The sequence below is a fragment of the Aotus nancymaae genome, unplaced genomic scaffold (assembly GCF_030222135.1).
Source record: "Aotus nancymaae isolate 86718 unplaced genomic scaffold, 86718_ANA_hifiasm-v0.15.2.pri h1tg000069l, whole genome shotgun sequence".
Taxonomy (NCBI): domain Eukaryota; kingdom Metazoa; phylum Chordata; class Mammalia; order Primates; family Aotidae; genus Aotus; species Aotus nancymaae.
This window is the reverse complement of record NW_026988484.1, coordinates 1,221,812-1,243,867: the sequence shown is the minus strand read 5'-3', so window position 1 is coordinate 1,243,867 and position 22,056 is coordinate 1,221,812. Positions and strand designations below refer to the sequence as shown.

Genomic DNA, 22,056 nt, shown 5'->3' with positions numbered 1-22,056 from the left:
GTGAGAGCCAAGTGAAGGGGGAAGCCCATTATAAAACCATCAGATCTCATGAGAACTCACTCACTATCATGAGAACAGTATGGGGGAAACCATCCCCATGATTCAATTTTCTCCACCTGGCCCTGCCCTTGCCACATGGGGATTATTAAAATTCAAGGTAAGACTTGGTGGGGACACAGCCAAACCATATCATCATCCTTTTTCCAGCTTCTGGTTTATTGTGGTGTTTTGACTGGTAGACCTTCATTTTATTCAACAAGCATTTGGGGATGCAGAGTTTTCCCTGATCATCAAACTTGGCTTTTGTTTGCCCTTTGACTAATTGATGTACTGTTCCTTCCCTTGCTCCTAATAATGGACATGATACTACTGTCTAAGTCTCCCTTTACAGCTTCATTTAAAAAATTAAAATTGCCATAGAAGTACATATATACATGCAAAAGAGAGATGTAGAGAACTGGTTAAATCTAAATAAGAACTACAGATTGTAGCAATGTCAATTTCCTGGTTTTGACTTTGTATTATATAAAGATGTCATCATTTGAATAAGCTGGATGATGAATACACAGAACTCTGCACTATTTTTTATAATTTCTGCAGCTCCATAATTATTTTTTAAAATCTAAAAATGCAAATAAAAAGGAACTATTTTGGCCAGGTGTGGTGGCTCACACCTGTAATCCTAGCACTTTGGGAGGCCGAGGTGGGTGGATCACCTGAGGTCAGGAGTTCAAGACCAGCCTGGCCATCATGGTGAAACCCCATCTTAAAAAAAAAAGGCACTATTTTAATTTCCAAATGTTTATAAGTGTTCCCACTCTTACACAATCACTCAACATCCCATTTCTGACACCACGTCTAAAGGAAAAAGCAAACTGTTATTTTCTTTCAACTCACTCAAAACAGAACACTTGTGTGACCAAATGAGTGGAGTTTTCATCCATCCCAATTCTCCAGGAGACATCACTAGGTGTCCTATGAATCAAATCTGACACTATCTACTTGAAAGAAGTGTCAGATCCCACAGGTTGAGGACTAAGTCCCATAAAATTGCCCTTCACTTCAGATGCCAATCACAATCACCAGGTTGTGGCCTGTGCTTTTGACCAACTACATTAGAATTGGGGTTCCCACAACCCCCTGGAACTCATTTCTAGAATGAATCACAGAACTCAGAGAAACAGTTTGCTTATGTTTACTGTTTTACAATAAAATACATCACAAAGGATACAAATGAACAGCCAGATAGAAAAGATACATAGGGCAAGGTATGTGAGAAGAGGTGTGGAGCTTCTATGCCTTCGCCAGGCACATTCAATGTGTTCAGCTGTGGGTAACCCCATAGTCACCGAGGAAGGAGAGCTAAGCAGAACCCTGGCACAATTAAGGCCTGAAGATTATCTCAGTTTATAGTGTTACTACTCACTTATTTCCTTTTATATAACCCTTTATATAATCGTATATTAGTTTATAGAATTAGGGCTTGAAGGTTATCTCAGTTTATAATGTTACTACCCAGTTATTTCCCTTTATATAATCCTCTCTATATAATCATATAATAGTTCATAGTATGAGTGCCTAAAGAATATTTCCCTACATATATGTATAATTATATCTTAGTTCAAAATCGGAGGAATGCCTAGAGTAGACATAGTACAGAGCATGAATTAAGAAATAAGCAGCTTATAATCGGAGGAATGCCTAGAGCAGACACAGTGCAGAGCATGATTTAAGGGAAAAACAGTTATACCAGGACAAGAATCCATGGCCTAGGCGGGAGTGTTCAGTATTGTAAAGATACTCACTGTATGGCAGGCTTGGGGCAAGAGCCACTCCTCCCGATAAAGGAGTTGTAGGATCTTGCGTCCAGTTCTTCTTCTTCTTTTTTTTTTTTTTGAGACAGAGTTTCGCTCTTGTTACCCAGGCTGGAGTGCAATGGCACGATCTCGGCTCACTGCAACCTCTGCCTCCTGGGTTCAGGCAATTCTCCTGCCTCAGCCTCCTGAGTAGCTGGGATTACAGGCACGCACCACCATGCCCAGCTAATTTTTTTGTATTTTTAGTAGAGACGGGGTTTCACCATGCTGACCAGGATGGTCTCGATCTCTTGACCTCATGATCCACCCGCCTCGGCCTCCCAAAGTGCTGGGATTACAGGCGTGAGCCACCGCGCCCAGCCTACTCCAGTTCTTATGGAAGGCTGCCCTCAGACCGGCAATCACACCTTGGTGACTGTGAACTTTATCAGCTCTTGTTACTGTGCTGCTCGAAAAGCATCTTCCTACAGAACTCACTGGAAGCTGCCAGTAGGTAGCGGTAACCCTGACAGCTCTGTCACTACTGTGTGACTTAAAGCATCCCCCCATAAATCTTCTTAGAATTAGTTTGCCCATAGATAGAAGTATTGCACACTACACCCTCTTCACTGCACACGACCCACCTTCAAGCCTCGGTGACCTAATGGGGGTTGAACCCTTATTGCTCATGGCCCTTGCCTCAATGACCTAATGGGAATGGACCCCTTGCTGCGCACTGTCCACCTCCTGGCCCAGGTGATCTAATGGGGGTGGACCTCTTGTTTTATTGCTCACAACCCTATCACTATCCTTAAAGATGATTTCACTTACTGCCCTGCCCACTAACCTACACACGATAAATACTCACGCTTCTAGACATTCGGGGCCTTGCCTCACTCCACTCATAGGTGGCGTGGCCCCTCGAGCCCAGCTGCGTTTTCCTTGTACTTCTGTGTCCTGTCTCTTTATTTCTTGGATCCTGCACCTCAGCACAGCATAAGGGACACCCCACGACCCTGTGGGGCCATCAGCCCTACATTCAGCAATCTGGAAAGCGAAAATCTTGTTGTCCAAGAGTTTTTATAGAGCTTCATGTCAAGCTACCCCACCCTTTCCCCTTCACAGAGGTTGGTAAGTGGGGCTGAAAGTTTCAACTCCCTAATCTTTCTGGTAACCAGCTTCATCTTGGGGATGTCTAGGGGCTCCATCCTAAGCCATCTCATTGGTATAAACTGAGATCTGATCAAAAAGTCATTACAAATAAAAGACATTTCAACACACAGGAAATTCCAAGGGTTTTAGGAGCTCTGTGATAGAAGTTAGAAAGTTAAGCCTACTTGAGTTTGGAGAGGCTAACACTGGCTAATGTGAGCACCAATACAATGATAGAAATGGATTATAATGCAGCAGATAAGAATCCTTGAGTCCATGTGGCTTCTAAAATAATTAACTAACTTAAAAAGGATGGGATGGGCCGTGCATGGTGGCTCATGCCTGTAATCTCAACACTTTGGAAGGTTGAAGCAGGCAGCTCACCTGAGGTCAAGAGTTCAAGACCAGCCTGGCCAAGGTGGTGAAACCCCGCCCCCTTGGAGCGCCCCGCCCCCTCAGCGCCCCGCCCCCTCAGCGTGCCCCGCCCTAACGGATTTCCCTTGGCTGCACCCCAGTGGGTAAAAGGGTGGACGTGGCAGCTCAGAGCACCTGCTTCCAGCAGGCTTCAGGCCCCACCCTCCCAGGAAGATCTATACACCTGCAAAGCTGCACAGAGGTGAGGCTGAAAAGTGGTACTGGAGATGACATCCCGGGTTTTGAGATCATGAAATTGAAAACTGGAGTGAAACATAAAAATAAAAAGAAATAGGGCCGGGCGCGGTGGCTCACGCCTGTAATCCCAGCACTTTGGGAGGCCGAGGCGGGTGGATCACGAGGTCAAGAGATCGAGACCATCCTGGTCAACATGGTGAAACCCCGTCTCTACTAAAAATACAAAAAATTAGCTGGGCATGGTGGCGCGTGCCTGTAATCCCAGCTACTCGGGAGGCTGAGGCAGGAGAATTGCCTGAACCCAGGAGGTGGAGGTTGCGGTGAGACGAGATCGCGCCACTGCACTCCAGCCTGGGTAACAAGAGCGAAACTCCGTCTCAAAAAAAATAAAATAAAATAAAAAGAAATAAAAGCTCGTCAAGGTTTCTTTGTATTGTTGATGGTGTAGCACAAGTCAGATACCTGCCCTGCAGAAAGGTCAGGTCAGAAATTTAGGATGCAGAATGACTTCTGATTCTTCCCCCAGAGGCTCCACCTGCGCATTGCTGGCCTCCCTTCTGCACGACTTCACCTGCATTTTTATGTACAATTTTAAAGATTCTGGATATATGGTTGGAAGTGGAATCCTACCTGTGTCGTTTGGTAAACATTTACTAAAAGGCATCACATCTTGTTCTCCATTTTCACGAAGTGCACTCCCCGCTGTCAGTACTTTAACCAGTTAGACAATTAAAATAAACATAGATCCAATTTAGAAGAATGCTATAAAGATACACGAAACATAAAACAAAATATTATTTTAAAATACTGAATTAAGAAAACACTTGCAGGACATAAGACAAATGCAGCATGATATTTAAGCCTCAAAGAAATGTTCTACCTAAGAAAGAAGCAAAGAATTGGAAAGATAAGAAAAATAAAATATGGCAAATACATTTGATTAAAGTTGTTCAAACACACTAGTACTCAAATTAAAAATAAAGCAAGCCGGGTGTGGTGGCTCATGCCTGTAATCCAAGCACTTTGGAGGCCAAGGCAGGTGGATCACCTGAGGCCGGGAGTTCAAGACCAGCCTGACCAACATGGTGAAATCCTGTCTTAAAAAAAAAATGCAATAAGATATTATTTCCAGCTATAAGATTTATAATGAATGAAAATTTGTTGGCTGGGCATGGTGGCTCATGCATTTATTCTCAGAGCATTTTTGGAGGCCTAAGGGGTAGAATCGCTTGAGCCCAGGAGTTGGAGGCGACAGTGAGCCATGGTTGCACCACTGCACTGCAGCCTGGGTAACAGAGCAAGACCCTGTCAAAGTAAATAAATAAGTAAAAAGTAAGAAAAATATTTTAAATAAACTGAAACAGGTCAGGGTCACTGGTCTCATTGTTTAAGGTGTTATCTAAGCTCATCGTCTCATGACCAAGAAAATTGAGTGTGGACACAAAGCATAAAAGTTTAAGAAGCTAAAGAAGAAAGCACTCCGCAGAGGAGAGGGGTCCTGGGCGGGTTGCCATTTTTACAGCTGAATTCAAAAGATTTTTATAAGAAACTGCTCTCGGCCGGTCATGATGGCTCACGCCTGTAATCCCAGCATTTTGGGAGGCTGAGGCGGGCAGATCACCTGAGGTCAGGAGTTCGAGACCAGCCTGACCAACATGGTGAAACCCCATCTCTACTAAAAATATTAAAATTAGCCAGCCATGGTGACTTGCACCTGTAGTCCCAGCTGGTCAGGAGGCTGAGGCAGGAGAATTGCTTGAACCCAGGAGGTGGAGGTTGCGGTGAGCCAAGGTTGAGCCACTGCACTCCAGCCTGGGTGACAGAGCAAGACTCTGCCTCCAAGAAAACCCACAGAAAAACAAAAAACAAAATTCAAAATACTCAAGCTAACAGAAGCAGAGGGTAGAATGGTGGTTGCCAGGGGCTTGGGTGAAGGGGAAATGGGGAAATGTTGCTCAAGAGGTACAAAGTTTTAGTTTTGCAAGATAAATAAGTTTAGGGGATTTAATGTACATGGTGATGGTGCTTGACATATGTACATAGTGACATTATGTGCCATAGTTAACAAACTAAAAAAAAGATCTTAAAATGGGATGTTCAGAAACAAACCATACTACTTGATAGTTGCTGAGGTTTTTTTTTTTTTTTGCTACAAGGATAGATCTTAAGTATTATTCTGCATGGGGGAGATATAATTTTTTTATTTTTATTTTTTGAGATGGATTGTTGCTCTGTTGGGGCTAGAGTGCAATGGTGTGATTTCGACTCACTGCAACCTCCGCCTCCCGGGTTCAAGCGGTTCTCCTGACTCAGCCTCCCGAGTAGCTGGGATTACAGGTGCCCACCAACGTGCCTGGCTAATTTTTGTATTTTTTTAAAAAAGTTTGTATATTTAGTAGAGACGGGGTTTCACTGTCTTGCTCAGGCTGGTCTCGAACTTCTGACCTAGTGATCAACGTGCCTTGGCCTCCCAAAGTGCTGGGATTACAGGCGTGAGCCACCGCACCTGACCAAGGATGTTTTTTTAAAAAGTGTTCTGGCTGGGCGCAGTGGCTCACACTCGTAATCCCAGCACTTTGGGAGGCTGAGGCGGCCGGATCATCTGAGATCGGGAGTTCGAGACCAGCCTGACCAACATGGAGAAACACTCTCTAACAAAAATATAAAAAATTAGCTGGGCATGGTGGCGTATGCCTATAATCCCAGCTACTTGGGAGGCTGAAGCAGGAGAATGGCTTGAACTTAGCGGGTGGAGGTTGCGGTGAGCCAAGATCATGCCATTGCACTCCAGCCTGGGCAACAAGAGTGAAGCTCTGTCTCAAAAGAAAAAAAAAAGTGTTCTGACCACACACATATGCACACAAACACAAAGGATATAATTTCAGGTGGTAAATACGTTAATCAGCTTGATTTGATTATGGTAATCATATTATATGTGCATATCAAAATTCAAATAATATATTTAAAATATACATATCATTTTTGGCTAGGCACAGTGGATCACTCCTATAATCTCAACACTTTGGGGGGCCGAGGTGGGTGGATCACGAGCTTAGGAGTTTGAGACTAGCCTGACCAAAATGGTGAAACTGCGTCTCTACTAAAAATACAAAAATTAGTTGGGCGTGGTGGGAGGTGCCTGTAATCCTAGCTACTCAGGAGACTGAGGCAGGAGAGTCACTTGAACCCAGGAGGTGGAGGTTGCAGTGAGCCAAGATTGGCCATTGCATTCCAGCCTGGGTGACAGATCGAGACTCAGTCTCAAAAACAAACAAAAAAATATCGTTTTTGTCAACTGTATCTCAATAAAGCTAAAAGGTAAATAAAATATTTAATTGGAGTAAAAATAATGTAATGCACACACACAAAGGGTGTGATTTGAGGTGGCAAATACATCAATCAGCTTGATTTGATTATGGTAATTATATGTGTATATCAAAATTCAAATTGCGTATTTAAAATATGTATCATTTTTGTCAACTGTACCTCAATAAAGCTAAAAAGTAAATACAATATTTAATTGGAGTAAATATATTATGTAATATATAACATATATAATGTATATGTTATATATAATATATATGTTATATCATATATGTTAATATATAACAGATAATATGTTATGTATTACATAATATTATAGTATTTATTAATATTATATAATATATTATAACTCCTTGTGAATATTCAATTTGTATCAATTAACTTAAAACACATTTATAACTGTAATATGTAATGTTCAAGTAGATGTGCATATAATTTATATCAAAATAACATCAATATAAACAGTGGAAAATTGTGCTCTAGATTTCCAAACAAATTTGGTGTAAAAAATGTTGTGACAAAATGTCATATAGAAAAAGAAAACAATTTATCATTGTTTTATTTAAATAAAGTGTAAAATTTTCCTCAAACATTATTTCATGTTATTTTCCTGGTTCAAAATTGTTTATCAAAAATGGCTTGACATCTGGCCAAATTTTGTTTGTGGATGGTCAAATATATCAATAAATGAAATTCATATCACTTCTGTATGTGCTCTTAATAACATTTTTAAAAGTACACGAGTATACGTATGTAATAAAACATTCCCTTTCATTCTGTAGTATTGTAGATTACAGCTACAAACAGTGAAAACCACCAGTCAACTTCTCTCAAGACTGATCAATGACTGATCAATGACTGGTCAATGGTGAGATGTCTTTTTCAATGCACAGGTACCGTCACTTGCATAACTTGCAGGGTCATGCACGTGCAGGGTAGGATCTTTTTATTTACAATATTTATGTTTTGTCAAGATGGACTTTTTACATTATTTAAAAATACATTGCATTCAAATATTATTTATCTTGATCACAGAATTTTTAGCATCCCCTTCAATTTTGTTCCTGTCTCACTAGCGTCACTCTTATTTGATACTAATTAGAAATAACACTTAAATTATTAAGGAAAGGCTACTATGTCAACAGATAGGTGGAGAGCACACAAACCTCATTTAAAAAAGAACATATGTCTTCAACAAGCATTACAAAATATATGTAAGCAGAATAGTACTCAAAAATATTCTTTTTTAAAAAACTGGGAACTATTGCAAGCTTGTCTCCCCGTTCAGGTTCCAGTGACTTGAGATAAATTGTCTTCCCAAAGGGAGTTGGGGGAGCCATGGAGCATGACTCTCTGTATGTGAGTTGGCATGGAGCAAAACGTTCTTCTTGTGATGGCTTAGGTGCAGGGATTGGTAATTATTGAAAAGGAGTCCTATCTAGTCCTTTTCAGATGGAGGGTACATGTTTCTAAGGAGTTTTTTTTTTAAAGATGGAGTTTCACCATGATGACCAGGCAGGTCTTGAACTCCCGACCTCGGGTGATCCACCCACCTTGTCCTCCCAAAGTGCTAGGATTACAGGCGTGAGCCACTGCGCCTGGCCTCTAAGGAGTTTCTAAGGAGTGATACAATTACTAAGGGTGGAATTAGAGAATCATGTAAATGGTTTTAAAAAGTGGGCGGGGCAGCCTGGCTCAACATGTAAAAGCCAGCCTCCTCTCAGCTCTTCTCCCAGACAGTGGCTCAGCCTCCAGGACTCTTCCAGTGTGGCCGAAGACACCTCTGCACACAGTAAGTTCCCCTGTGCTTGACTGAGCTCTTGTTGGTTTGGGGGAAAAGTAGGGCTAAAAAGTAGTGGTCTTGTTAGCAGTTGTGAGAGTTCCATTCTTAAACTTTAAAACAACTGCATCTGGATAAGGGAAAACCATTTTCTCTGACGTGATATTATGAAAATAGGCTGTTTTCAGCATCTGAGCATTAGGAATTTCAGAAAGGTACAGATATTCAGGAACTAAAGAAGACATATTTGAGCTTCAAGAAGGAAGAGAGGAGAAAGGAACAGAAACGAGAAAAAGGAGCGTGAGACAGACACCGAAAAAGCAGCCATGGGAGATATCACAAAGTTTAGAGCTCAGAATATCCTTGGAATCAAAGCTCTTTCCAGATTTCTCTCTGCAGAACTTTTGAACTCTTCTCCTCAACTTTGGACTTCATCTAATTGCCTACTTGTCTCTAACAGGCATCCCCGACTCAACGTGTTCCAAGCTGAACTCTCGATGTTCACATCTAAACCATTCCTCCCATTGTTTTCTCCAGCTCAGGAGGTGCCAGGTCGTGCCTCACGTCTAGAAAACACCCTGATTCCGTTTTTTCCCTCATAACATTATCTACTCAGGCTGAACATTCTGATGGCTTTAACATTCAAATATTTAAGGAATTTGACCATTTCTTGGTCCATGTCATCAGATTGTTGGTTTCTCTCATCAGATTATTAGTCCATCTTGTTAGATTATAAATCCATTGGATTAGATATCTAATCCATGTCATTAGATTATAGGTCAATTGCATAAGATTATTGCAGTCTTTCTTTCTTTTTCTTTTTTGTGCTTATTTCACTGTATATTGCAGTCTTCTAACTGACCTCTCTGCTTCCACCAATCTATTTTCAGCCCTATACCTCATGTGATGTTGTTAAATTGTTAATTGAATCATGTTGGCCAGGCGAGGTGGCTCCCACCTGTAATCCCAGCATTTGAGGAGGCCGAGGTGGGCAGATCATGAGGTCAGGAGTTTGAGACCAGAATTAGCCAGGCATGGTGGCACGTGCCTGTAATCCCAGCTACTCAGGAGGCTGAGGCAGGAGAATTGCTTGAACCCAGGAGGTGGAGGTTGCAGTGAGCTGAGATCATGCCACTGCACCCCAGCCTGGGCAACAGAGCAAGACTCTGTCTCAAAATAAAATAAGATAAAATAAAATAAATTATTTTACTTATCTGCTCAAAACCCTCAATGACTTCCCACATCACTCAGAGTAAAAGGCACCTGGCCCTATTGTGCCCTAGATAACTTGGAGCCCGGGATGGTCTGTGACCTCATCTGCTTCCTTTTTCTTCTTTTATCTCCAGACGTTCTGGCCTCCTTGCCTTATGTGAAATAAGAGAGCCAGCGTCCCAGCCCAGGGCCTGTCCCCTCTTTCTGCAACGTGTCTCTCAAACATCAGCATCGCTCACTCTCTAATCTGCCTCGAGTCTTTGTTCATGTTATGCTTTCTCGTGAGCCCATCCCTAACTACTGCACTTAAAACTGCGATCTCACCCCGAACTCTCTGCTCTTCCCACTTCATCGTTTGCCATGGAAATACTCACTATCTGATACACTGCCCCTTTTACTCATTTGCTTGATATCCTTCAGCTCCTCTTAACGTCAAGTGTATCTTTTTTTTTTTTTTTTTGAGATGGAGTTTCACTCTTGATACCCAGGCTGGAGTGCAATGGCGCGATCTCGGCTCACCGCAACCTCCGCCTCCTGGGTTCAGGCAATTCTCCCGCCTCAGCCTTTTGAGTAGCTGGGATTACAGGCACGCGCCACCATGCCCAGCTAATTTTTTGTATTTTTAGTAGAGACGGGGTTTCACCATGTTGACCAGGATGGTCTCGATCTCTTGACCTCGTGATCCACCCGCCTCGGCCTCCCAAAGTGCTGGGATTACAGGCTTGAGCCACCGCGCCCGGCCAAGTGTATCTTAACTGTTGTGTTTATGCTGCCTAGAATAGGGTCCGGCTTTTAATAGGTGTTCAATACTTTTGAAACAAATGAAAAATTAGATGAAAATATTCTAGTTAATTCTACCAGGACTTACCTAGCCATTCCCTGAAGTGAATGCTTGATGTGTGGAGAAGGGTGAAGGGTCAGAAATCAGAATTCAGTCAAAGAATGACCAAAAAAAAAAAAAAAAAAAAAAAAAAAAAACCTCTAGATTTTTCTACTCCAGAAATGTAAAAGCTGAGGAAAAGCAAAATGGATTTTTTTTTCAGGAGTGGCTTTCTGAAGTTAATTACAAAAGTAGACAGGATCAATTTCTGAAGGCATCAGGGCAGGTCTATGTAAATCTTATGAAGTGATCTTTTGAGAGGGGTGGTGTTACTTACAAATATATGGAAGAATAGAAGATTGATTTTAGGGCACTTGTTTTCAAGGTATGGTCTGTGGAGCCCCAGAGCTCTTTCCAGGAACTGTAGTATCAGGGTGATACTGGCCTTGTAGAATGAATTTGGAAGTATTCTCTTCTCTTCTATTTTTTGGAATAGTTTGAGTAGGCTTGGTATTAGTGCTTCGTTAAATGTCTGGTAAAATTCGGCACTGACGCCATTGGGTCTCAGACTTTTCTTTGCTGAGAGTTTTTTTTTAATGGGTTCAATTTTGTTATTTGTTATTTGTCTGTTCAGGTTTTGGATTTCTTCATGGTCCAATCTTGGTAGATTGTATGTGTCTAGAAATCGATCCATTTATTCTAGATTTTCCAATTTATTGTCATATAGTTACTCATAGTAGCCTCTAACAATCCCTTAAATTTCTGTGGTATTAGTTTTAATGTCTGCTTTTCATCTCTAATTTCATTTATTTAGGACTTCTCTTTTTTCCCCCCGTCCTATTCCATTCTCTCTCTTTCTTTTTTAAGTCTGGCTAAAATATTGTCAATTTTGTTTATCTTTTCAATAACCCAACTTTTTATTTCTTTGATTTTGTGTATTTTCTTCATTACAAAAATTTCTTTCTTTTTAAAAAAAAATTTTTTTTTTTTGAAGTGCAGTGGTGTGATCTTGGCTCACTGCAACCTCTTCCTCCAAAACTCGAGCAATCCTCCCACCCCAGCCTCCCAAATAGCTGGGAATGTAGTTGCCATGCCAGACTAATTTTTTTTATTTTTTTATAGAGGTGGGGTCTCACTGTGTTGCCCAGGATAGTCTCGAACTCTTGGACTCAAGGAATCCACCTGCCTTGGCCTTTCAAGGTGATGGGATTATAGGTGTGACGCCACCCATGCCCAGCCTAAACTGTTATTTTAAATGATCAATGCAAGAGGCTACAAAATCATGCATAGGTAAAAGATCCACTCAAAATGTAAGATAATGTGTTGGAAACTTGAAAAAAGTATGAGAGACAAAAATGTATTTTAGTAGAACACAGTAAGAAAAGTTCACTGACATGTTTTCAGACTCCATGTGGCAACCACCCTTTAAAAAAGTTTAAGAAATTGGCCAGGCGTGATGGCTCATGCCTGTAATCCCAGCACTTTGGGAGGCCGAGGCGGGTGGATCATCCAGTCCAGCCCGGCCCACGTGGCAAAACCCCATCTCTACTAAAAATACAAAAATTAGCCGGGCATGGTGGCGGGCACCTGTCATCCCAGCTACTCAGGAGGCTGAGGCAGGAGAATCACTCGAACCTGGGAGGTGGAGGTTACCCTGAGTCGAGACCACGCCGTTGCACTCCAGCCTGGGCAACAAGAGCGAAACTCCTTCTCAAATGGCAACAATAACAAACAATGGCCCTGGGGATTTGAAACTGAAGATAAGGGCAAGCATTCAAAGATCAAACGAAACAGCTGTTGGGCTTTTAACAGAACCTGTAACATCTCTAGTAACTTCTTATCTCAATTCACTAAGTCTAATTCCTTTACAAAATGGTATGTTCCAAAATGCTTTCCAGATTTGGTTATTTCAAGGAGATGTCCTATCCGGAAAATTATGTGATGCAGTATTTTTTCCTGTTGGAAGATTCTACTGAAAATATGAAATTCCTTTTCCAGTTAATTTTGTCCTCCCTGTGGTGTTTTAAAAAATATCTTGGAAACTGACACTGTTTGCCTGTGATTGCTATTGAGCAATGGAGGTCAAATTAAAAAGTATGTTCCAACCAGGGGTAATGGCTCATACCTGTAATCTCAGCACTTTGGGAGGCCAAGGCTGGGGGATCGCTTGAGCCCAGGAGTTTGAGAACAACCTGGACAATGTGACGAGACTATCAAAAAGTAGAAAAATTAGCTGGGTGTGGTGGTGTGCACCTGCAGTCCCAGCTACTTGGGAGGCTGAGGTAGGAGGATCACCTGAGGCTGGGAAGGTAAAAGCTGCAGTGAGCCATGATTGTGCCACTGCACTCCAGCCTGGGCAAAAGAGTGAGAATCTGCCTGAAGAAATAACACATATGCACCAAGGAATTTTGACCTGAAAAACGGAAAGGGGTTAAAATGGTCCTTGCATCACAAACTCTTCATTTCTGTGGTTTCATCACCATAACGATATATCACATGCATTATTGATTTATATTGTTTCTAATCCATATGAACAGAACACACTGATTTTTAAAAAAATTGGCAGCTTCATGACATATACATTGGTTTTTAATGGTTTTTCAAAACAGAGGATCCTGACTTTTTAGTCATGGCATTCAGATAAGCTAAAGAAGCCGCAGAATCGCCATTGTGTGTTCAAGAGCTCCACGACTGTGTGAGGGTAGTTCTCCCCCAATGAGTTCCAGTGGATTTGGGAAGAGGAAACGAGAGACTAGCTTGAACCTGAAGTTTGAATGTAATAAATCAACCTATTAAATGCTGCTTCTTTTGTAATCTTCCTACAGAGATGGTAGGAGCAAATCATAGGCGCAGTCGCACCAAATTCACAGAAGATCAATTGAAAATCCTCATCGATACCTTCAATCAAAAGCCTTACCCAGGTTATGCTACCAAACAAAAACTTGCTTTAGAAATCAACACAGAAGAGTCCAGAATCCAGGTAAGTTAAAGTTCTGTATCTCCAGGAATGGAAGTAGAAGGTAGGAGGGAGAACCATTAATAGAGCCCATACTATGTACCTGTGTGCTAAGAGCTTTGTGGGAGTGTCCCGACCGACCCTCAATAAACCCACAGAGGTGCTGCTCTTAGCCTCACTTCACAGATGTGGATACTGAGGATGACCGAGCTCACAGGAAGCCGGAGGACGTGTGTAGGCCTACCTTCAAAGAGGAGATTTTGAGCTGGTTTTTAAACATGTAATAATTATAGCAGCTATTTACCAATTAAATATTAATAACTAGAGCAAATCATGTTGGGAGCAGATTGTGAAGGTGCTGAGTGCCAAATCTTTTATTTTTTGTTTTCATCTTTTCGAGACAGAGTCTTGCTGTCTCACCCAAGCTGGATGCAGTGGCACAATCACGGCTCACTGGAGCCTTGAAATCCCGGGCTCAAGCAACCCTCCCTCAGCCTCCCAAATAGCTGAAACTATAGGCACGTGCCACCACAGCTAATTTTTTACTTTTATTTTTTATTTTTTGAGGCAGAGTCTTGCCGTGTCGCCCAGAGTGGAGTGCACTGGTGTGATCTCGGCTCACTGCAACGTCCTCCTCCCAGGTTCAAGTGATTCTCATGCCTCAGCCTCCCAAGTAGCTGGGACTACAAATGCCCGCCACCACGACCAGCTAATTTGTGTATTTTTAATAGAGGAGAGACGGGGTTTCACTATGTTGGTCAGGCTGGTCTTGAACTCCTGACCTCGTGATCTGCCCACCTCGGCCTCCCAAAGTGCTGGGATTACAGATGTGAGCCACTGCGCTCGGCTGGTTATTATTTTTTCTTTTTAGTAGGGACCATGTTGTCACACTATGTTGCCCTGGGTGTGAATGCCAAGTCCTGTCCTAAGACTTGGTAGATGGGCCAGGTGTGGTAGTTCATGCTTTTAATCCCAGTGCTTGGGAAGGTGAGCCGGGTGGACCGAGCCTGAGGTCAGGAGTTTGAGACTGGCCAGACAAACATGGTGAAACCCCATTTCTACGAAAAATACACAAATTAGCCGGGCTTGATGGCACATGCCTATAATCCCAGTCCTTGGGAGGCTGAGGCAGGAGAATGGCTTGAACTCGGGAGGTGGAAGTTGCAGTGAGCCAAGATTGTGCCACTACACTCCAGTCTGGGCCAGAGTGAGACTCCATCTCAAAAAAAAAAAATAAGACTTTGTGACAGAAATGAGTAATAATTCTGGGCTTAGGGCCAACCAATAAGAATTGCTCACTTGGGGAACAGGCAGTGATGGATCTGAAATTAACAGGTAATTCTCTCCTTTTCTTTTCCTCACTTAGATTTGGTTTCAGAATCGAAGAGCTAGGTTCGGATTCCAGAAAAGGCCGGGACCTGAGACTTTAGAATCAAACCAGAGCCATGGGCAAGACCAACCCGATACGGAGTTTCAAAGTAAATAACCCTCTCGCTTCTGTTTCCCAGCCAAGCTTCTCTGCGGTAGAGCCAACTGATACTTTGATTGGGAAAAGAATCTCTATTCCCTGATGACATCCTATTCAGGGTCTTATGAGGCAAAGCGTTCGTCATTCCCTAGAAGTTCTCCCCTGCCCTCTTCCTGGACCTTCTGAGTGTTTCTCTTGCCTACTTTCTTTCTTTCTTTCTTTTTTTTTTTGAGACAGAGTCTTACTCTGTCGCTCAGCCTGGAGTGCAGTGGTGTGATCTCAGCTCACTGCAACCTCCGCCTCCCTGATTCAAGTGATTTTTCTGCCTCAGCCTTTTGAGTAGCTGGGACTCTCAGGAAGAGTCAGCGGGATTGAAATGAGATGGAGAGTGACAAGTGTGATTCTGTGTTTGAATATGTGAACTGACCCTTGAAATTCCTTGACCGCCCCCGTCAATCTTTTCATGCCTTCCCTAGGTAGAGAAGCCAGACGGTGTCGTACCATCTACAGCACCTCTCAATTACGCACTCTCATCGAGGCATTTATGAAAAACCCGTACCCTGGGATTGATTACAGAGAACAACTTGCTAAGGAAATTGGTGTTCCAGAGTCAAGAGTCCAAGTGAGTGATAAGAAGTATTTGGCTGTCCCATCTCCTAGGGACCTGGGTACACAGGAAGGGAAGCCACCTGGGCCTCAGGCAGCTCCTCATCATGCTGGGAACATTTCAGGGTCTGTCACCAGCTGTTCCCTCCCAGGTGTCCACAGGGTTCAGTCTCACATCCCCTTCTGGTATTTTCCGTCTGTCCTGAACCATGTGGTATTCCTTGGGCCCTGAACAGTGTGTAGCATTTGACACCCAGTGAGAATTTGTTGAGTAAGTGAATACTCGTTATCACTTCATATAAGCCAGGCATTTGGCTGAAGCCTTTTCTTTCCCCCCAAGACAGGGTCTCACTCTATTACCCAGGCTGGAGTGCGTGGTGAAATCTTGGCTCACGGCTGCCTCGACCTCCTGGGTTCAAGTGGTTTTTGTGTTTTGGCTGCCTGAATAGCTAGGATTACAGGTGCGTGCCACCATGCCTGGTTAATTTTTTTTTTTTTTGTATTTTTAGTAGAGATGGGTTTCACCATGTTGCCCAGGCTGATCTTGAAGTCCTGGCCTCAGGTGATCCGCCTGCCTAGGCCTCCCAAAGTGTTGGGATTACAGGGTTGAGCCCTGCGCCTGGCCTATTTGATTAAAGACTTTATGTCTGCTGTATCCTTCAGATCTTTGAATTATTCCCTGAGGTTAGAACTATGAGGTCCAGCCCGGGTGCTGTGGCTCACGCCTGTAATCCCAGCACTTTGGGAGGCTGAGGTGGGTAGATCACCTGAGGTCAGGAGTTCAAGACCAGCCTGGCCAACATGGTGAAACCCCATCTCTAGAAAAATACAAACATTAGCCAGGCATGGTGGCAAACACCTGTAGTCTCAGCTGCTTGGGAAGCTGAGGCAGGAGAATCACTTGAACCCGGGAGGCGGAGGTTGCAGTGAGCCGAGATTGTGCCACTGCACTACAGCCTGGGTGACAGATTGAGACTCTATCTTGAAAAAAAATTATAAGGTTCACTTTAGACATTTAACGTTTAACTCAGAGAAATGTTCCAGTCTGCCCAAGGATTCATTCCTGATGCATCCGAAAATGGAATAAAATTGTGTCAGACTGCTGCTGTGCAGAGTGTGTGTGCATTTAAACCAGTGTCCCATCCTGTAAGTAGGACAGTAGTGCATACTAGTGGTTCTGATGGTCCTTTCCTTTTACCTCCCTTCTTTAATTTTCATTTTTCGTCCTCTTTTTGTTTCATTTTGCATTATTTGGAGCACCTTCTGTGTGCCAGGTATTGTACTAGGTAGTGGAGCATCTTCTGTGTGCCAGGTATTGTACTAGGTAGCAGAGCATCTTCTGTGTGCCAGGTATTGTACTAGGTAGCGGAGCGTCTTCTGTGTGCCAGGTATTGTACTAGGTAGCGGAGCATCTTCTGTGTGCCAGGTGTTGTACTAGGTAGCGGAGCATCTTCTGTGTGCCAGGTGTTGTACTAGGTAGCGGAGCATCTTCTATGTGCCAGGTGTTGTACTAGGTAGCGGAGCATCTTCTGTGTGCCAGGTGTTGTACTAGGTAGCGGAGCATCTTCTGTGTGCCAGGTGTTGTACTAGGTAGCGGAGCATCTTCTGTGTGCCAGGTGTTGTACTAGGTAGCGGAGCATCTTCTGTGTGCCAGGTGTTGTACTAGGTAGCGGAGCATCTTCTGTGTGCCAGGTGTTGTACTAGGTAGCGGAGCATCTTCTGTGTGCCAGGTGTTGTACTAGGTAGCGGAGCATCTTCTGTGTGCCAGGTGTTGTACTAGGTAGCGGAGCATCTTCTGTGTGCCAGGTATTGTACTAGGTAGCAGAGCATCTTCTATGTGCCAGGTATTGTACTAGGTAGCGGAGCATCTTCTGTGTGCCAGGTGTTGTACTAGGTAGCGGAGCATCTTCTGTGTGCCAGGTATTGTACTAGGTAGTGGAGCATCTTCTGTGTGCCAGGTGTTGTACTAGGTAGCGGAGCATCTTCTGTGTGCCAGGTGTTGTACTAGGTAGCGGAGCATCTTCTGTGTGCCAGGTGTTGTACTAGGTAGCGGAGCATCTTCTATGTGCCAGGTGTTGTACTAGGTAGCGGAGCATCTTCTGTGTGCCAGGTGTTGTACTAGGTAGCGGAGCATCTTCTGTGTGCCAGGTGTTGTACTAGGTAGCGGAGCATCTTCTGTGTGCCAGGTGTTGTACTAGGTAGCGGAGCATCTTCTGTGTGCCAGGTGTTGTACTAGGTAGCGGAGCATCTTCTGTGTGCCAGGTGTTGTACTAGGTAGCGGAGCATCTTCTGTGTGCCAGGTGTTGTACTAGGTAGCGGAGCATCTTCTGTGTGCCAGGTGTTGTACTAGGTAGCGGAGCATCTTCTGTGTGCCAGGTATTGTACTAGGTAGCAGAGCATCTTCTATGTGCCAGGTATTGTACTAGGTAGCGGAGCATCTTCTGTGTGCCAGGTGTTGTACTAGGTAGCGGAGCATCTTCTGTGTGCCAGGTATTGTACTAGGTAGCAGAGCATCTTCTGTGTGCCAGGTATTGTACTAGGTAGCGGAGCATCTTCTGTGTGCCAGGTATTGTACTAGGTAGCGGAGCATCTTCTGTGTGCCAGGTGTTGTACTAGGTAGCGGAGCATCTTCTGTGTGCCAGGTGTTGTACTAGGTAGCGGAGCATCTTCTGTGTGCCAGGTATTGTACTAGGTAGTGGAGCATCTTCTATGTGCCAGGTGTTGTACTAGATAGTGGAGCATCTTCTGTGTGCCAGGTGTTGTACTAGGTAGCGGAGTGTTTTCTATGTGCCAGGTATTGTACAAGGTAGCAGAGCATCATCTGTGTGCCAGGTGTTGTACTAGGTAGCGGAGCGTCTTCTGTGTGCCAGGTGTTGTACTAGGTAGCGGAGCGTCTTCTGTGTGCCAGGTATTGTACTAGGTAGCGGAGCATCATCTGTGTGCCAGGTGTTGTACTAGGTAGTGGAGCATCTTCTATGTGCCAGGCATTGTACTAGGTAGTGGAGCGTCTTCTGTGTGCCAGGTATTGTACTAGGTAGTGGTTGCTGCGGTTTGAATGTTTGTCTCCTCTGAAACCAATGTTGAAACTTAACTGCCATTGTAACACTATTAAGAGTTGTGGCTGGGTTTGGTGGCTCAGCATTTTTGGAAGCTGAGGCAGAAGGATCGGGGAGATCACAACTCTACAAAAAAAAGTAAAAATTAGCTGGGTGTGCTGGCACATGCCTGTGGTCCCAGCTATACCAGAGGCTGAGGCAGGAGGATCACTTGAGCCCAGGAGGTTGAGGCTGCAGTGAACTATGATCATATCACTGCACTCCAGCTTGGGTGACAGTGAGGTTTTGTTTAAAAAAAAATAGTAGCTGTTGGAAGATAAGGGGTTTGGTGAATGTGTGCATATAAGTATATATGAACTGATATTTCAAGTTACACTATATATGTGAGTATATATGCATAAATTTTACACGCATATGTGTATAATTTGTAGACACAGAGAAGAAACAGAAACTAAGTTTGTCTTGTGAGATGAAGAATATCGTCCTAGACATTCTCTATTGTGGGTCTTGGAAGTAAAATGGCATTTCTGAGGTGAAGAAAAAGAGAGAGAGAAAAGATTCCAGGCAGAGGGAAGAGCTGCAATATAGGACGTCACTTTAGGGAAAGACCAGTATTTCTGAGGTGGACCTGGGAGCTTTCAGGATATAAAACCTATCACAAAGGGACTGGATGTGAGTTTCAGAATTTTGGATATTCTCTTCAGGCCTTATAGACTCTCACGAATGTCGTAAAATGTAGTAATAATCTTGGGTTGGGCACAGTTGAGTGTGCCTAGTCCCAGCTACTTCAGAGGATTGCTTGAGCCCGGAAGTTCAAGATCAGCCTGGGCCACGTGGTGAAACCTTGTCTCTACAAAAAACTTAAAAATCAGCCTAGTGTAATGATGCACAGCTATAGGATTAGCTACTCTGAGAGAGACCCCGGTCTCAAAAAAAAAAAAAAAAAGAAAAAAGAGAAGAAAGCAAAGATGAGTTTTACACAACATTCTTTGTTTAAATTTATTTGTCTTACCCACTTAGATTTGGTTCCAAAATCGAAGATCTAGATTTCATCTCCGGAGAAAAGGGGAAGTTGTGTCCTTAGAACCAGAAGACCGGGGCAAGATTTCTGAGGGACTGCAAGGTAACGAGCCAGCTGTTTCCCCTTTGGCTCCCAAGAGGAGCTCGTGGATGGTCAGTGCCAGTGCTTCGTCATGGTGGAGTCAACAGCTCCTCCTGGGAGGCGGGAGATCTTCCCACCCACATGCGCCACAGTATCACGGGGTTGGTCACAGTCCCTGGAGACTCTTCCCAGGTCTGTGGACTTTCTAAAGAATTCCACTGCCCACTTTCCAGCTGGAGTCCAGCAACCCCATGGATACAAATTTTGTTCACTGATGTATCCCCAGTACCTGGTACAAAGGAAACACTCCATAAACTTCTGTTGAAGGTGTGATTGAGTGAGTGGAGGAATGAATCCTCAGATGTGTCCCGCCAGGGGCAGAGGGGGCATGGCTTTCCATGGAAGTAGTAGGTTCCATGTTGGATTGAAAAGGCGGGAAAGGGCCGGGCGCGGTGGCTCACGCCTGTAATCCCAGCACTTTGGGAGGCTGAGGCGGGTGGATCACGAGGTCAAGAGACTGAGACCATCCTGGTCAACATGGTGAAACCCCGTCTCTACTAAAAATACAAAAAATCAGCTGGGCATGGTGGCGCTTGCCTGTAATCCCAGCTACTCAGGAGGCTGAGGCAGGAGAATTGCCTGAACCCAGGAGGTGGAGGTTGCGGTGAGCCGAGATCGTGCCATTGCACTCCAGCCTGGGTGACAAGAGAGAAACTCCGTCTCAAAAAAAAAGAGAAAAGAAAAAGAAAAAGAAAAAGAAAAGGTGGGAAAAGGTTGACTTCCGTGTTTGTGAATATAAACTGACCTCTTATATTTTTCCTCCTTAGGTGCAGAAGACACACAAAATGGCACCAACTTCCCTAGCGACTCTCATTCCTCTAGAGCCAGAACATGGTGAACACGGTCAACTTCAGCGTACTTTCTATTATCAGTCGGGCCTCAAATCTCTCGCAGTCTGGGGGAAGAAAGTTACCCAGGTGCCAGGCAAGAGACTGAAGGCACAATCTTGTCCCAGTATCATAAACAACTGGTTACTCACGTCTTGATGCAAAATCCACTGTCAATTAAAAAAAGAGGAAATAAATAATAAATAAAATAAAAAATAAATAAATAACTGATTACTTAGTCATAGCAATGAAACCAAATATATTCACTGCTTACTTAGTTATAGCAATGTCACCAGATAGATTTGGAAACAGTCACATAATCAATTATATAATCAATCTTATTAAATCATAATTCTCTATTATTAATGTTTGCTTTAGTTTTATAGCATAGAATCATTTTAGTCTTATAGTATAGACATAATCGGATGAAATATAATTAGGAACTGAACGGACATTGGGAGAAGTGATCCTGAAGCAACACTGAGAGCCTTGCGGTGACTCCAGCGCCTGGGAAGGCACCGTTACTTAGCAGTCGGGCCTTGCAATAACGCCAGCGCCTGGGAAGGCGCCCCGTTACTTAGCAGGCCACAAAGGGGAGTTTCCCTTTCACTGGGGGAGTTCAGAGAACACTGCTCTGCCCAGCTCTTGAGGAAGGCCTGACATTAGCCAGGCCTGCTCAGACATCCAGGGACTTAAATGCCTCTCTGTGGTGCTGTGCTCCAGTGGTCACCATCCTTGTCCACTCTCATGTTCTGCTTTCCCACCCAGTGCTCCTTAGGAATCGTGAGAAGTAAGAATAGAAGAATCCTAAAGCCTTTGATCTTTCTGATAAGTGCATAGAAAGATGCTGCATTTGTGCCTCCCGTCCTTGCAGCGGCTGCCTGAGAGGGAGGGGCCCCCTGCGCTGTAAGCACGTGATTTGCTTGACCCTGTCAATCATGTCAGATGAGTCACTTTCCTTATCCTGACCCCCTGCCTTGTATACAGTGAATATCGGCACGTCCCGGCATTGGGGGCCACTAGTGGAAGATGCAAGGGTTTTCCTCTAGACGCTCCGGAGGAGAAAGCAGCCCTGCCAATGCCTTGATTTCAGGACTTCTGCATGCCAGAACTATAAGATAATAAGTGTGTGTTTTAAGGCACAAAGTTTTTGGTGAGTTAATACAGCAGTAAACAGGGAAGTAATATACCTTTGCTTCATTGCCAGTGTGTGGCCCACAGCAGGTGCTCAATAAATGTTTGTCGAAAAAGAAAAAAAAAGTTTGTCGAATGCGTGAAGCCATGT

General features: G+C 43.8%; 1 protein-coding gene across 1 annotated transcript; it reads left to right on the top strand.

Moving 5' to 3' along the window:
- Positions 1–8,222: 8,222 nt before the first annotated feature.
- On the top strand, positions 8,223–20,782 carry DUXA (double homeobox A). Its single transcript, XM_021673481.2, has 7 exons — positions 8,223–8,243; positions 8,625–8,676; positions 13,522–13,676; positions 15,019–15,130; positions 15,597–15,742; positions 19,803–19,905; positions 20,712–20,782. Exons 1-7 carry the CDS (start codon positions 8,223–8,225, stop codon positions 20,780–20,782), a joined length of 660 nt encoding a protein of 219 aa, XP_021529156.2.
- Positions 20,783–22,056: the final 1,274 nt, after the last annotated feature.

Coding starts and splice junctions, on each gene's coding strand:
- DUXA (XM_021673481.2), top strand. CDS start 8,223: ATGGAGCATGACTCTCTGTAT. Junction 15,131..15,596: donor ACCCGATACGGAGTTTCAAA/GTAAATAACCCT, acceptor TGCCTTCCCTAG/GTAGAGAAGCCAGACGGTGT. Junction 19,906..20,711: donor GATTTCTGAGGGACTGCAAG/GTAACGAGCCAG, acceptor TTTCCTCCTTAG/GTGCAGAAGACACACAAAAT.